This window comes from Sarcophilus harrisii, chromosome 6 (assembly GCF_902635505.1).
Source record: "Sarcophilus harrisii chromosome 6, mSarHar1.11, whole genome shotgun sequence".
NCBI classification, from domain to species: domain Eukaryota; kingdom Metazoa; phylum Chordata; class Mammalia; order Dasyuromorphia; family Dasyuridae; genus Sarcophilus; species Sarcophilus harrisii.
The window spans coordinates 181,965,461-181,982,628 of NC_045431.1; the positions used below are offsets into that span (position 1 = coordinate 181,965,461).

The 17,168-nt window shown below is 36.5% G+C and overlaps 1 protein-coding gene across 3 annotated transcripts in view; it reads left to right on the forward strand.

The window, feature by feature from the left end:
• Positions 1-17,168, forward strand: part of SORCS2 (sortilin related VPS10 domain containing receptor 2) — a 1,208,352-nt gene that overhangs the window by 1,085,649 nt on the left and 105,535 nt on the right. For all 3 annotated transcript variants that reach the window (XM_031943246.1, XM_031943247.1, XM_031943248.1), the window contains exon 12: positions 4,678-4,754. In XM_031943246.1, the coding sequence (XP_031799106.1) occupies positions 4,678-4,754 (77 nt within the window). The remainder of the gene's footprint in view (positions 1-4,677; positions 4,755-17,168) is intronic.

Genomic DNA, 17,168 nt, shown 5'->3' on the forward strand with positions numbered 1-17,168 from the left:
CTTAAAGCAGACTCAGAGCATAGAGGATAGTTTTTCTGTTTTGTTTTATTTTTCAAAGCATTGAACTAAAGATCTGTTTTGAATTGTAATTTTACTGCTTCCTAGCTGTGTGACTCAGGGCTGGTCTCTACAATACAATATGTTATGATAATTCTGCTCTTCCTTTATATCTTTGCTTCCCCAGAGCTTACTGTGCTGCTTGACATATGGCAGGCCCTTAATCTTTCATTGAATGCAATACAATATAAAACAACGATGATCTATTAGCCTCCTACTATATATGGAGTACTTGACAAAGTATAGACAAGATGGCACCCTTCCCCCAGTGAGTTTAATTGAGGCATAAGACACCAACAGAAAGAGATGTACACAGTATGGTTCATGATAGAATAAATATTTTCAATAAACCGCAATACAAATAAATACATCAAAAAATTATAAAATATTTCTTTTATGATTTTATAAATTATATAACCAAGAGCTATGGGAGCTCTGAGGGAGAAGAATTTTACTAAAATATGGAATCAAGGAAAGCTTCTTATAGGGAGTGGCGTCTAAGTTGGGGCTTAAAGGAGTTATCTTCATCTATAAAATGGGGATAAATAATTCCTGCCCTGTCTACTTAATAAGATTGTGTAAGATATATAAAAATGATTTTTTAAAACAAATTGTTAATCTTGGGAGTGTCTAAATTTCATAGAATTATTGAATTTTAGAATTAGAACACAACATCTAGAAGGTACATTAGAACATAGATTATTAGAGCTAGAACTTATCTTCAGCAAGTCAATGACCATTTATTGAGCCTTTACCATGTTCTGATAATTGTACTGGACTCTGTGGATTTAAAGAAAAAAAATACTGTCCTTAATGAGCTTACAATTTTATAGTGGAGATAACATTCATAGCATAACTCTATAAAGATATCTAAAATAAATATAAGTAATTTTGAGGGGAGAGGAGTGGAGGTACTAGTAGTTGGTGTCCTGCAAATGGTCATGTTTGAGCCAAGCTTGAAAAGATTATAGATAGATGATAGATAGATAGATATAGATATCGATACATATATACATATATTCTAATATATATACATACATATATCTACACATGCATACATATGTGTGTGTATATATATATATATATATATATATATATATATATATATATATACACACACACATATGTATATATATCTTCTAAGGGCCAGCCAGCCTGAATGGGCTCTTTATCTGAAGGAAGACTGCAGCATTATTAATTTATTATCTATTTATCTATCTGTCTGTTTTACCAGAGAAGCACATGAAGATGATCTTCTAAGGAATGAAGGATCCAAATCTGTTGAATAAAAGAAATGCCCATGATAAAATTATCAATGTGTCGAAATATTTAGGCAATGGATCTATTAATCTATAAAATGCTAATTGACTATTGGAGAAGATTTTGACTTAAAGCAAATGTAATAATAACTAGTCAAGAATTGTGTCCCTGTAAGTGGCTATTTCAAAAATAATACTGCTTAATATCTGTGTGATTTTGATTTTGGGTGGGTCCCCACTCCTCTCCAAGCATGCAAATTGAGATCATTAGGCTAAATTTTAAAGTTCCTTCTAAGTTGAGATTTTGCTATTGTATTTTATGAATTTTGCCATTATTTTCTCATTTCTATATGAAATGATTGCCAGCTTGACAGTTTTGATATTGAAAACAAAGAAGATAGATAATGTCTCTTAAGTGACAGATTTCTAGCAATTGAAAATGCACACTGAAAGTTTCCTCAGGAAATTGTGTTCACATGGCAGCATTCTATGGATCAGATTGTGTTGTTTGATGTTTTACTCTGAGATATTTTATATGATACGAAGGTGGATAATAGGATCCTGTACCAGCTCATTTTTATTGGGTTCTCAGTTTTGTAAGGTGATTGAGATGATCACTTCTGTAGTCAGTAGAACTAGGGAACCATCACACCTCTAAACCACATTATCTCTATTGAAAAACAACCATCAGAAATCTATCTACTCCCACCAGCACCAATATGGCAGTCCTTTGCATTTAGGGAATTATTAACATTTCTTAAATCTGTTTCTGCAAATCCTACCCATTACAACTAGCTCTTCCTTCTAGGGACAAGTAGTTTATTTTCTCATTCACATGATAATCCTTTAACAAATAGCTATCAATCCTCAACCAATACAGGGTGATTCCTTGAGAAGAAAAGGTATAGGGATACTGAGGGAGATTTTAGATGATTTTAAAGCAAAATCAATTAAAGTCTATTTTTGAAAATCTTCACCTCCTTTTGCCCTTCCCCCACATATAAGTCTTCTCTTCCCCAGTCTAAACATCCCTAATTCTGTCAATCACATCATGTGTCAAAGTACGTCACCATCATGGATGCTCCCCTCTGGAAGCTCTCCAACTTGTCAATAGGAGGACAGGCTAGCCCTGTAATTTTATTGGTATAGAGAAGTCCTCACATAGAGTGAGGAAAATTCCTCTGGACATGAAGTCAATGCTCTCTGCAATTTGTAACCTTAGAGAATGAGAGATGAAGTGATTTGCTTAGAGAAACAAAATTTTTACTCTTGTCTTTCTTCCGACTGTGCCACATGTTGTCCATGGGGAATTCCATTTCAAAAGAAAATGAACATAGAGTTTTTCCCATTGACCTAATCAGGCCAGAGCTAGAAGGTAACATAGCAAATTAGAACACAGAAGGATAAAACTGAAATGGACTTTAGTGTAAGGGACATAAAATATAGGCCATCCCATATGTCATTTTAATAAAAATTAGTTTGGGGCAAGGGATGGGGAAGGAAAGACAAGATAGTGGAGAAAGGGAGTAACTCACCTGAGCTCTCTTCAGAAAGCTCTATGCACCTTTAAATAATTCCATAAAACAATTCCTGGTGTGTGTGTGTGTGTGTGTGTGTGTGTGTGTGTGTGTGAGAGAGAGAGAGAGAGAGAGAGAGAGAGACAGACAGACAGACAGACATAGACACAGACACAGACACGGAGAAACAAAAACAGAGATAGAGGGACAGAGAACAGAGAGAGGGAGGGAGGGAGACAGAGAGAACAAGAGAGACAGAGACAAACAGAGTTAGGGAGGGGAGAAAAACACACACACACAGAGAAACAGAGAAAGTGGGACAGATAACAGAGGGAGAGAGGGAGAGAGACAGAGAAATTCTGCATACTACTTACCTGCTGTCTGAAAGATGCTGAGACTTTTTATTCTTTCAATGAAGCAAATTGCCTAAAGCTCAGTCCTTTTCTATTAGAGACATATTGACATGTCACTTGAGTGAAAATTATTCTGTTGGGTGTACATCTTACTTTGGAATGGTCAATCTCCTTTGAATTAAATTCCATATAAGTTTACAAAATGTTCAGCTCAAAATCCCTGATGAAATGCTTCTTAGAAATTGCATGTTTAACCGATATCGGATTGCTTGGCGAAGGGGGTTGAGAGGAGGGAGGAAGGCAGAAAAAAGTGGAACACCAGTTTTACAAAGGTGAATGTTGAGAACTATCTTTGCATATATTATAATTTAAAAAACATCTTAGAGTTGAATGGATTCTTTAAAATGACAGTTCAAGGAGGACATCAGACTTGGTTAACTAAATGGCATACAATGTTTAATATTTTGCCATGCTTGACACATAGTAAATGCTTAATAAGTGCTATTGATTGATTGTTCAATCATAAATATTCATGGTCTTTTTAATATTGGCATTAGCGGCAATGCAGAACAAGATTACAATTTGGTTGTATACTTGTAGCTAATATGATGTTAATCCAATAGGAATTTCTTTCTGTTCCTCAATAAAGGGTGAAAAGACATAAGCATTTAAATGCTTACTATGTGCCCTGCAGGCATTGTACTAACCACTGTGATTACAAATTCAAGCAAAAAGAAAAGTAATCCCTGCCCACAAAAAGCTAATGTTCTAATTGGGGGAAATGATACAGAAAAGAGACTGAAAGCAAGGAGAGGTAGAAAAAAGCTTGCAATATAGGGACATCATTTGAAAGTCCAGAATATCAGGAATGGGCCTAGAAGGAGAATAAAAGCAGGTTGGCTTAGACTCTTTCTCAAAATGGAGACTCTTCAAGGAATTCTTCAATGGAAGAAGGATCAGAAAGTTTGGGGATGGAGTGGGGAAGAGGGATATCCCAAAGTGACCATGAAAGCAGGGGTGGTAGGCTTTCCCCAGAAGAACAGGTTCTAGATGCTAAGAGAAATTCCAAGAAGAACCAGCAGTAGAAAAAGCATGATTCTTAAGCTCAGAAAATCAGGAACAAGGAGGATGAAAATGGGACAAGGAATCAGGACCTGGGTTCTAGTCTTGGTTCTAACACAAACTGCCATGTGACTAGACAATCTATATATCTGAAAAAACAAGGTATTGAAGTAAAACATTTAAGGCACCTTCCACTTCTAACATTTTCTTTCAAGATCCTTTCTAGTTTCAATATCCTGTGTTCTCAAGTTCTTTCTGATTCCAAAAATCCATACTCTCTTTTTGAAGGTTCCTTCCAATTCTAAAAAAAAACTTGCTATAACTCTAAATTGTCTGCATACAGAAGATGGGCATGGCCTTCCCAAACTAAATGGAGAGAAAGCACAAAACTCCAAGAGTAACCTTTCACCAAATTATCTTTTGAACTAGGTAACCTGGGCTCGCAGCTGGTGGAATACAAAGAAGAAATGTACATCACCTCGGACTGTGGAAATACTTGGCGTCAGGTAAAAAAAAAGAGAAAGAGCTAATTAACAGTTGCTTTCTTCTTTAGGACATGGTAATTCCAAAAATCTGGGAAAGTATTGTGCTGTGTGTGTATGTGTATGTCAGAAAGAGAGAGACAAGACAGAGACAGAATCAGAAAGACACACAGAGAGGGAGGGATGGAGACAGAGGCAGAGAGACAAGACAGAGAGAGACAGAGACAGAGCGACAAAGATAGAGACAGACAAAGAGAGACAAAGACAGAGACAGATAGATAAAGAGAGGAAGAGAGATTCCTCAACTACTCTGCTTTCTGAATGATGCTGAGATTTTTTTCTTATTCCTTTAATAAAATCAACTGCCTAGAGTTCAATCCTTTTCAATTTGAGGCTTGGAGTCATATGTTGAACATGTTGGGTAAACACTTTATTTTGGACTGTCCAGAACTTCTTTGAATTATGTTCCATATAGGATCATAGAATGTTCAACTTAAGACCCTATTAGGAAGATTGATTGGATTTGTTTGCCCATCCACAAGATCGTTCTCTAAGTCAAGACACAGAGAAAGAGAGGGAGACAGAGACAGAGAGACAAGACAGAGACAGAGAGAGGGAGAGAGACAGAGACCAAGAGACAAGACACAGAGACAGAGACAGAGAAAGAAGGACAAAGACAGGGGAAGGAAAGAGAGATAGAGACAAGACAGACAGACAGACAGGTAGACAGAGACAGAGAGACAAAGACAGGCAGAGAGACAAAGACAGAGAGAGAGAGAGAGAGAGAGAGAGAGAGAGAGAGAGAGAGAGAGAGAGAGAGAGAGAGATTCCTTAGCTACTCACCTGTTTTCTTAATGATGCTGAGATTCTTTTCTTCATTCCTTCAGTGAAATAAACTGCCTAAAGTCAAATCCTTTTCAATTTGAGGCTTTGAGTCACCTGTTGACCAAGTAGCATGTTGGGTGAACTCAAAAGGATTTGAAACCAGAAGGATTCTCAATCTAGTTCAATTCCTTCACTTTACAAATAAGGAAACTGAGGCTCAGAGAAGGAAAATTAGTTGCATAAGGCCACACAAATAGTGAAGGCAGAGCCAAGTTTTTCACACAGGTACCCCAACTCTGAATCCCTTGCCTCTCTGTTTTACATATAATTCTCTAAATATGGTCTGGGGACACAGGGTAGAGTCCCTGAAACCCTTTTAAAGTCTGTGAGGTCAAAACTATTTTCAGAATAATTCTATGATGTCCTTGGGTAATTAGTTATTTATTAATAGTGTTAACATTTTATTAACAAAAGAGATATAACCTGTTCAAATAACAAAGATTCTTCATGTCAGTGGGCTCACAGTTTATATGTCCTTGGAAGAATAAGGTTTCCTGGGGATAGCAATCAACTCTGATTGATTAATAATTAATGAGAATGAATATTGCAAAGAGGGGCTGGGATATATTCCAAAGAATATCTTGAGATATTTGACACCGAATACCCATATTTTGAACAAAGAGACATCAGTTTCCCTATCACTCCTCTGGACAAAAGGAGGAACCACATTTTCCCAGACTTGTCTATGTAAACACAAAATAACCCATTTGCCTAAACTTTGAATTTCTTTACTGCCTTTGATTAGATCTTAGTCTGGATAAGTCTTTGTCTAAGATTTCCCACCCTGATTGATTTCTTGATGAGCAAGAAGAAAAGGGGAAAAATTTTGGTTCAGTAATTAATTTTCAATTGCTTGCTGTTGTGTTAATTAATATAGAAACTTTTACAATAATATTGTTTTAACTTTTAATATAGCAAAATCTATAGATGTAGCTCACATAATCAAAAAGGGGAGGTTCTCAATAATTTTTACAAGTGCAATTGAGTCCTGAGACAAAAAAATCTGCATAATATTCTGACTGTTTTCCACTTTCATTCTCACATGTCTCTGAGAACCTTTCCCACCTTCTAACCGACTTCTTCTGCTGTGCTGGGGTCTGGCAGCCAACTGCTCATCTTGTGAGAATTTGAATGTTGAATATACAGAATACTCACTAAAATTTTCTTCTATTGCTTCATAGTAGTAGGAACAAGTTGGGACACCCAAAGACTGGAGTAGTGGAATATGAGTTCTGATTATTATTATCGTTCAGTTATTTTGATTGCATCTGACTGTGACCCCATTTGGGGTTTTCTTGGCAAAAATACTGGAGTGATTTGTCATTTCCTTCTATAGCTCATTTTATAGTTGATGAAATTGTGGTAAACAGGTTAAGTGACTTGCCCAGAATCACACAGTAAGGTTTGAGTCCAGTTTTGAATTTAGTAAAATGAGTCTTCCTGACTGCAGATCTGGACCTAGCTGCCTCCCTAAATTCTGGTAATCGTTATTAAATCAGAAAGGCTTCAGATGTATATGTGTGTGTGTATATGTGTGTTCTGTGTGTCTGTGTGTGTGTGTTGTGTTGAAATATTTGTGTGTCTCTTGTCGCAGGACAAGCTGTCATATGCAAATGACAGGCCATGATTATTCTAGGGCCAGGGAGATACCAACTACCTGAAAAGGTAGATGGGTATTATTTTGGATTGCCTTTCCTAGTGCTTAATCCATTCAATACTCCTTAGAGATCAATGGGTTAAGGCAAGCAAGAGCTGAGATAGCAACAATATTGCCCCTGCCCTTCCTCCCAAAAGAGTAACTCAAGTAAGCAGCTGCTACTCTACAGCATTCACAAGTTCCATAAAGAAGAGATGTTGCCATATTTTATCATAATAGGATCGTTTTTTAGGCCCATTTACCTATTTGTGGTTATACTCTATTTTTCCATGTTATGGTTAATAGCTGAACCTGAGTTCTTTGAAAGCCTTGTGATTCATTGATAAGAAGCATGGGGAGAGAGGGAAGGGGAGAGTCTTTCCTAATGTACATCACAGTTTTACCATTACTTGGTAGAGGGGCTTCATGGATTGGCAGAGCCAAAACAATTTGTCACCTGGAAGCTAATACTTTGGCAGCAAGCCTCTCCATGGTTAGCTAGGTTAGTTTTCCGTTAGGAGATCTACAATCCATCACCAGCCCACACTTGAAGCTTTTTCAGCTGGATAAGACCTGCTAGAGTATATATTGGATTGAATTCAATTTTTTAAAAAACCATTTATTAAGTGCCTACTACATTTAAGTTCTTAGTTAGCCACTAGGGATATAAAATCAAATAAATCACAACTCCTCCTACAGAGCTTATAGTCTTTTGGGGGACTTTAATAGATACACAAATAACTCTACTACAAACCAATGCATGATCTTTAATTTAATTCAACAAACATTTATTAAGTGTGTATAGCATAGAGAGATGTGTTCAGCTTTGGAAAGAAAAAATGTTTAGGAAGGTTGTGTGGTAGAGTCAGAGCAGCACTAGCCTTGGAGTAAGGAGACATGAGTTCTAATCACAATCCTAATCTTTAAAAAGAGCTATATGATTCTGAGCAAAGATGAACCTTATCTATAAAAGGGGGTTCAACAATACCCATACTGAACACTTCACCAGGGTATAGCATGGAAAGCACTTTGTAAATTTAATGTGATTCAACAAATGGTTATTAGGCACATAGAATGCTGTGTTGGGCTTTAGGATCACAAAGACCAAAATTAAATCATCCCCAGTATTGAGGATTTATATTCTATCTTAACATGGAAAGAATTTTGTAAATTCAATGTGATTCAACAAATGGTTATTAAGTACATAGAATACTATGTTGGGCCATTAGATCACAAAGACCAAAATTAGACCTGAGAATTTACATTATATCTTAACACACGATAGTCAATTAAAATTATTATTAGGTAAAGCACAATCCCTATCATCATGGAACCTCTCATTTGCTAAAGCAGAGGTCACCAAACTATTGCTCTAGCAAGTACTAGAATATAGAACTTAGAATATCACAGCAGGAAGAGACTTCTAAAATCATCAGGCCTAAACTCAAAATACTTGTCTGCTTTAACTGTAGAGCACCTATCTATATGTACACTGTGGCTATCAAAGTCTTTTTCCCCCTGTTTATAAGGAGATTAGAAACAAGAACAAAAAGTGCATCACAAAGCCCAGTAGTCTTATGTAATTTCTCAGTGCTCTCTTTACCAGATTTATGCTCATACATAGATTTTGTGTTCTGTGATTTCAGGTTTATCAAATGTCAGGGGGAAAAAATATAACAATGGTTTAAGTACTGGGTCTGAACTTGACTTGGTAGATGAATTTGAGCAGGTGACTCCATTCAATCTCTAATCCTCTCCTCTCCTTTATATCTAAGGAAATGAGACCTAGAAAGGCAATTTACTCACTCAGGTGAAACAAGCTGTTAGGTAGAGTTAAATTAAGGATCTCTGACTCTGGGTCCAGATTAATTAATTAACTGATTATTGATTATCAAGAATCTATCAAGTGTCTACTATATATAAAGGATCCTACTAGGGATAAAAGTAGAAAAAAAATTTCCTACTCATCCTAAAAGAAGAGACAAGTGTATATATATATATATATATATATATATATATATATATATATATAATAAAATACAAATATATACCAAGTAATTTAATAGGAGATAGATTAAGAAGGAAAGTACCTAAAATTGGGGAGACCAGAAAAGGCTTTATACAAAAGATAGTACTTAAGCTATATCTTAAAAAAGAGATGCACTCTGAGGCAGTCTTTCTAAACACTACCTCCATATTTATCTGTGGTTCCCTTTACCTGGGAGCTGCTACTGACATATGTCTCAACTCAAAATACCTTCCTGAAATAAACTGCCTTGATTATTCAGACAATTCAGACCAGTAACCTTAGCCATCACTTCTTTGCTTGGGGGGAAAAAAACCCAAATGAGTTCTTGGGTAAGGCAGATGTGCCCACCCCATTTGCATTTAGAGGAGCACTTAAGTTAATGATTTGAGATCCCGCCTACTAACACTAGCCATAATTTTCCATTAGAAACTGCCTCTTGGTCCCTCATTAACCGGATGAAAAATGAAAAGTGGCTTTGGGTAACTTCTTTTAATTAAAACCTTCATGAAGGCTGTAGGAGAATTTATTAAATCCAAGATCCTAGCCACCCACACCTCTGATAACAGAATAGATACCAAAAAAAAAAAAAACTCTGGGGCACGCCTACATTGTTCAATCCCTGATTAAAAATGGATTTACTTTCTTTTTTGCTACTGTTGTTGGGTTTTTCAAATTTTGAGGTAGAAGTATTTTATTTTGGAAGTTCAACTTACCAAGCTGAAATGTCAGCAGGTTTCTAACATCTCACAAAGGAGTAAGAATTTGACAAATTAGTATAGAGGAAAGAACATGGGGGACATAATTGAGAAGTCCAAGTTTCCCAGCACCCTCTTTACCAGACTTATGCTCATGCATAGACTCTGTGTATTGTGATTTCAGGCTCATCAAATGCCAGGAAATTTATATATATAAATGATGGTCCAAGTCCTGGATCCAAAGTTGACATGGTGGATGAATTTGAACAGTGACTCACTATAGAGTTCATCCACTCAATCTTATGCTTACTCTGTGTCTTTAGGTTATAAAGTGACACAGTGGAAAGAATTGGATTGGGAACTGGGAGACCGAAGTTCAAATTCCAACTGCCATAGACAAGGCACTCATCATTCTGAGCCTTAATGTCTTTAATTGTAAAAAGAGGGGACTAGATTAAATCATCTCAAAGATTCATTCTAGCTCTAAGTGTATAATCCTGTAACTCTGAAGACATAATATATTTGTAAAATGAGGGGACAAGATTAAATCATCTCAAAGATTCATTCTAGCTCTTAAATATATGACCCTGTAATTCTGAGGATATAATATATTAAAAGAACATTATAAATGGGCTAATTTTATGGAAGTGAGCTACTACTGCCACCAACATCAAATCAGTAGGCACAAATTAGAAAAGGGATATATGGCATTCTGGAAAAAGTTCTAAAATATAGGTTTGAATATCCTATTCTGCTTCCTGTGCCCCATACCACCTTTTCTATGGTCCCACAGGCTCCTCATCTATAAAATGTGGGGAGGGGGATTAAATAATGGCTCACATCCCTTCCAGCTCTAAATCCATGACCTAAAACTAAACCTATGCTCCATAAAGTTCCTCCCAACTATAAATCCTTTCTATGGCACACTGAACTGATGAGTACCCAGTATTGATTTGTGCTTACTGCATCCTTCCTGTATGTCTCTGACTGGGAGAGGAAAATGGAGATGTAATTGCCATGTTGCTTGGATAGCGGCGAGTCTAGCAGCAATAAAGATAAACAAACATACAGGGGGGCTTGAAATTGGCCGGCATGTGAATAAGATAACACAGACAATGGAATAGAAGCCAAAGCAAAGAAGACATATGTTGGCTAGCTGGAAGTAACAGCAAGAGCAAGTGAAGAGATGCACCATTCCAACAGAGCAGAATAGCCAGGTGCTAAGTAAATATAAAAATCTTGGAGATTGGAGGATCAAGGAGATGAAAAGGCAGATGGAAAATAAAGCTGCCATTTTGTACTTGGGTAGCAGTCACAGGCTAAGTGGCTTTCCTGTCTCTGGTCATTTCTGCATCCTTTCTTGATGTTGTGATATTAAGATGCAAGGGAAAGAGCACAGAACTTGGGACCCTCACTGACCAGCTATTATTCATCTTGGGCAATTACTACCACGCAATCTTTGAGTTAGCCAAAATCTCAAAGATCATGGAGTCCAACATGTACCTGAATACATGTTCTCCATATTATCCCTACTAAGTGATTATCCAGCCTATGTTTGAATACTTCCAGTGGTCAAATGATTGTGTGTGTATATATTTATGTATGTATGTGGCATGTGTATGTACGTATAAATATAAATACATGTATACACACATATATACAGAGAAAGAGAAACAGAGACATGGAGAGAGAGCACAGTGAATGTCCATGCATACACACACACACACACACACACACACACATTAAAATGAGACAAATAAAATCAGATTTGGGATTCTTCATTTATTGAAAAAAAAATCAGAGAGGACAGACATAATAACTTAAATTTGTAAAGTATTTTATGGTTATAGAATCCTTTTATAATCTTTATTTCATTTGATCATACCAACAACACAGAGACTACCTACATGAGTAGGAAGCGTGCTGGGCCAGAACTCAGAAGAGTTCCTCATGGGATGGGAATCCCAGTTTTGACGCTAGCTGACTCTATGACCCTGGGCAAGTCATTTTAATTCTCCAAATCTCATTTTTCTCTATAAAATAGAGATAATGTTCCTGTCACCACAGAGTGTCAAGTTTTTTTTTGATGCCTTTTGTCTTTATTTATTGTAATTTTCAAATATATATTCTTGCTACCTTCCTACATTCTACAGAAAAACTTTATAATAAAGGAAAACATTTAGGTAAAACCAACCAAAATGACAGTGTATGCAACACTCAGCCACCCATAGTCCCCTACCTCTCCAAGGAGAAGAGAACACTTATAGGATTTCAAGGAAATTACAAATCTTCAATTATTCTCTGATAGTGGTGGGTTTGGGATAGGTTGTAGTTTTCTTTTGTTTTATTGCCATTTTTCAGGTAAAGAGATTTTTTTTGTATCATTATAAACTATACTTAAAATTACTATGTATTTATTTAATGTTTTATTATGTGTCTTATGATATTGCAATAGCTTAAAGTATCTTGAAAACTGTTTTGTAGTCTTGATAAAGGATTTTTTTTTTCTTTTTGAGCTTTAGGAATTAAAAAGTTTTCATTGTGATTCTAAAAATGATTTTCAATAAGTAATAGTCTGAATCCAATTTTTTGGTGCTTTGGTGCAGAAATAAAATGGGGTACAATAGTTGCAGGATTGGTAATAACCAAGTATATATTCTGTAGGCCTCTTCAAATTTTATTTGGTAGCAATTAGTGTCACTTACTTGATAATTCTTTAAAACTGTAAAACATGGTCTCAATTTCTTGATCTTGTGTACAACCACCCGAATTTGTCTCAGGCCCAGAGGAATTAAAGGATCTGCCTCAAATCACATATCAGATCAATAGCAGAGCAAGGACTTGAATCTGGACCCTTAATCCCTAATCCAGTATTTTTCCCCTTCATAAAATCATACTGACTCACTGTATAAATAATCATCCTTCTGTTACATTGTTAAATCTATTGACATTTGAGATTAGTCTTATAAATTTCCAAAAGGAAATTCTGCTGTCTCAAAATAAAGGTTAGTTTCATTTTAAAATAAGTAGTAAATGATGGGCCAGTTTCCTTAAGGTAAAAACTTTATATCTGAAAGGGACATTTGAGTTCATGTTCTCCAGTTTCCAGATGGGAATAAAGAATGGACTCCCAGAAATTTGAAGTCATTTGCCTAAGAGTTCAAAAAATACAAAGCCATAGAGGCAGCATTTGAACCCAAATATAGTGTCTTTTCCAATTATACTGTGCCATCCTTGACTTCTTTTTCCCTTTCACCCTCTCATTTACAGTAGGTTGTCAAAATCTCTTTGCAAGAATCCTCTTACCATCTCTCTCCTTTTCAGGAGAATTCACTCCCTCACAGTAGATTTGCAATTGTCTTTTAACCAGTCTCCTTTATTTCTTTTTTATCGATGGATTTATCTCCCTAAAATATGGCGGTCATCATGTCACTCTCCTCCATATGGCCTTCATTAGCTCCTTCTTCTTCCTCTTCTCTTTTCCCACCTCTACCAAAATGCCAGACCTGTTCATTCTTCATGGAGCATGTTCCTTACACCTTCCCAGCCATCCATCACACCTTCTTTTGAGATGTCCTCTCTTGTAAAGCTTCTAATCTAGGTTTCCTACCTCCAATCTCCCCATCCTGGAAATGCAATCTGATTGGACTTTTCATTCTTTTGCTTAAAAACTTTTACTGTCTCCCCAGTACTTCAAAGATAGAGGTTTTGTTTCCTTAGATTAACATTCACTTAGCCTCTGTCGGTCTCAGTTTTCTCACTTGTAGAATAGGGATGGAAAGACAATGCTTACCTTCCAGAGTTAGGATAAAACAAGATGATATTTGTAAAGCATTTCGCAAACCTTAAACTACTCTATAAATGCCAGCTATTGTTATTATTCAAAACTTGCCCTGTTCTGACTCCAGTTGCTTCTTCCAGATTTATCTCCTGCCATGCTTTCCTTCAACCCCTTGTCTCAGACAAGCAAAGATTGTATTTGGTTTTTTTGTTTTAATTTTCCTATAAATAGACCTAGCTTTTGACTTTCTCAAGTCTCTAACCTTTTATTCTCATGAGACTATCTAGCATAAATGTCCTTCCTGTGATCTTTCCTTTGGTCCAATTGCTATAACTACCCTTCAAAATTCACTTTAAAGCCCAACTCCTCTGTGAAGCCTTCTCTGATTACCTCAGCCAAAAGTCATCCCTGCCTTCTTTGAATCTTTATATTTATGTTTTATGTGATCTTTGTGTCTCTTAAAAACTTGAGAATTGATTGCATGACATGGGAAACACTGGAACAGGACAGCCCAGCATAGCGTGCCCTCAGCAGAGAAGATGCTATGCTCTATAAACAAAGCAGAATTGAATTAGCTCAAAAGAAATGTGAGATGGGCAAAGTTAGAGAAACCCCCAAATATTCATGGGGACTATTTGTGTCCAACCTGTGGCAGAGCATTCTTAGCTCATCTTGATCTGATCAGGCACAGATGGACACAACTGTGTGACTCAACTCTAACATAGGGATGTCATTTTGGTCCTCTTCCAGAGTAAAGGAGAATAAAATTGTAGAACCAACCAGCCATGTTCACTTCCTGTGTGATGTTGGGTGAACACTCCCAACTGTTGAAGTGGGAAGGGACCCTTAAAAGGCCCTGGGGTCACATGAGGTATCTCAAAAGAATTTGCAGGCTTGACCTCATCTCCAAGTCAAGGGGCAAAGTTTATGGTATTTGGTCTATATGGTATATTGGTATGGTATATACTATTTGGTCTATATGGTATATGGTCTGTATGGTATATGGTCTATAGGTAGAACCAAGGAATGGTCTCAAGGCTTTGGTTATCACTGACCAACAGATAGTAATGTTTGTAGGACCAGAAGATTTGAAACCATTGACAGATTGTTAGAACAATAATCTCAGGATCACTAATATATCTTTCCTAAATTATATTCCTAGGCCAGAGGACTTTTATAATCATTTACCAAATAATAGCATTCTTAGATCAGAGAGCCTCAGGATCATAGATTCCAAAATCAAAAGATTTAGAATCACTGACATATTATTAGAACAGAAGTCCCCTACAGTCAGAGGACCTTAAAATTATGGCTATCTCCCCCAGAAGCTATATTATATCACCCCTACCTCATTTTCCTCATCTTTAAATTGAGAAAGTTGGTTAAGATGATCTCTAAGATTCTCACAGCTCTAACACTGTTCTATGTTCTAAAGTTCTTTCTAGTTCTGATATATGTTCTGTATTTTCAGATTTCTTTCATATTTAAAATCCTAAAATTATATAAACTTCTACTACTAGTCATTTGGCGATTAATTATATATTGATTTAATTGTTTTTAACTTAAAAATATTAAAGACCTACTACATATAGAAGGCTTTATAGAACTTTAGAGAAAACAAAATTCCTCTTCTCTTGGGCTTTTTGGAGTCAGAAAAACCTACCTCCTCCCACCATTCGGGAATTTCCTATTAGGAAAACTTATGACCAGAACTGGTCTTTTCTGACTCGTCTTAGGAATTTTGGAATCTTGATTGTGAGAAATGAATGGATGTTTGTTTTCCACAATTATGAAAATTAAATTGGAGAAATGAAACTTAAATTAGAAAATTTAAACCCATGTGGACATCAAAGAACAATAAGGGTAGATGCTATTTTCCCCCCAAAGAATGTAAGCTCCTTGGGGACAGGGACTGACTTTTGTAATCAGGGCTAGTGGCCTGAGATTTGAAAAGACTCTTTTGTTCTTTGCCCTTAGTCTTCCTCTGTTAGCTTCCCGCTTCTTGAATGGGAGCTCCTTTAAGAAAGGGACTAGCAATGTAATAAGGGATGGAGATTCATGATGAGTAAATTCTGTAATATACAATTAATGGGGAATCAGGAAAGGGACTTATGCTTCAGGATAGGAAATAAAATGCTGCTTTTGGAGTCCCAAAGGTGTTTCTTCACTTAAGCACCCATTCTTGCAAAAATGTAAAACAAATCTTTCCTGCATTTATCAGTGGAGTTCTTGGTAAGATATTTTGTTTTTTACATTGATTGGCGTACTATTTTAGATAAAACATAAAGGATGCACATTAGTTTAATGATTCAATACAGATGATCTCACCTGATAAAAATATTGGGTTAGAACATTTTGCTGGATTTTGTGCATCAATCAACCCCCTCCCTTACCTAAGAAACTAACACAAGCAAAAGGCAATATAGGCAGGATTTGAACTTTGGTCCTCTGATGTCACCGAACAGCTAAATGGTACAGTGGATAGATTGGGCCCAGAGTCAAGAGGACCTGAGTTCAAATCCATTCTGACCCTTAGTTGTTGTATGACTCTGGGCAAGTCACTTAATTCTGTTTGGCTCAATTTCCTCCTTTATAAAATGAGTTGGAGAAGGAAATGGCAAATCACTTCAGTATCTCTGCCAAGAAAATCCCAAATGGGGTCACAGAGAGCAAGATATGATTAAAAGACTGAACAACAGCTTCTGAGGCCAGAGCCAATGCTTTCCCACTCTCCCACACCAAAGAGAAGCTTTCTAATGGTTTCTCCTAGCACTGCGGTAATAGGATTCTAGAGCAGGAGCTGTGAGTCATTTCTCTTTAGTTCTACCCAAAGGTATAATACAGGATGCTGTTCACAGTAGGCACTTAATAAATGTTGGTTGGTTCAATTTGACTGCTCCTCAGTCAGGACCTAAAAAAAAAAAAAAAAAAGAAAAAGAAAAAAGAAAGAAATGAATCAGTATTACTTTCCTTAGTGGATCTGGCTGCATTTTATAGTGCCTTTCAGAGTGTAGATTCTTGGGGAAAGATATCCTAAAAACAGAAAGGAGGGAAAATTCTCCCCCATGTGCTATTAGTTCCATTTAGTATAGCAATTTGTCCTCCACATGCATTACCTTCACCTGCTAGTTCCAAATAGATAGGGGTTTGGTTGAGAGGCCTTTTTTTCAGTAGAGATGGCTCTGCTCCCATAGTAGCCTCAGGCATATAGGTTAGTTCAATTTAGGAAGTTTTCCAGCAACTTCTGGTTAATGAGAGGTTCCTCTCAAGGGCTTCATGACCCCTCAAGCAATTGTATGATTTAAAGCTGAGAGGGATCTTAGAAAATTTCTAGTCCAAACCCCTTATTTTCAATTGCAGAAAATAAGACTAAGAGGTTAAAAAAAACTGCCCTTAGTAGCCAAGCTGAAAT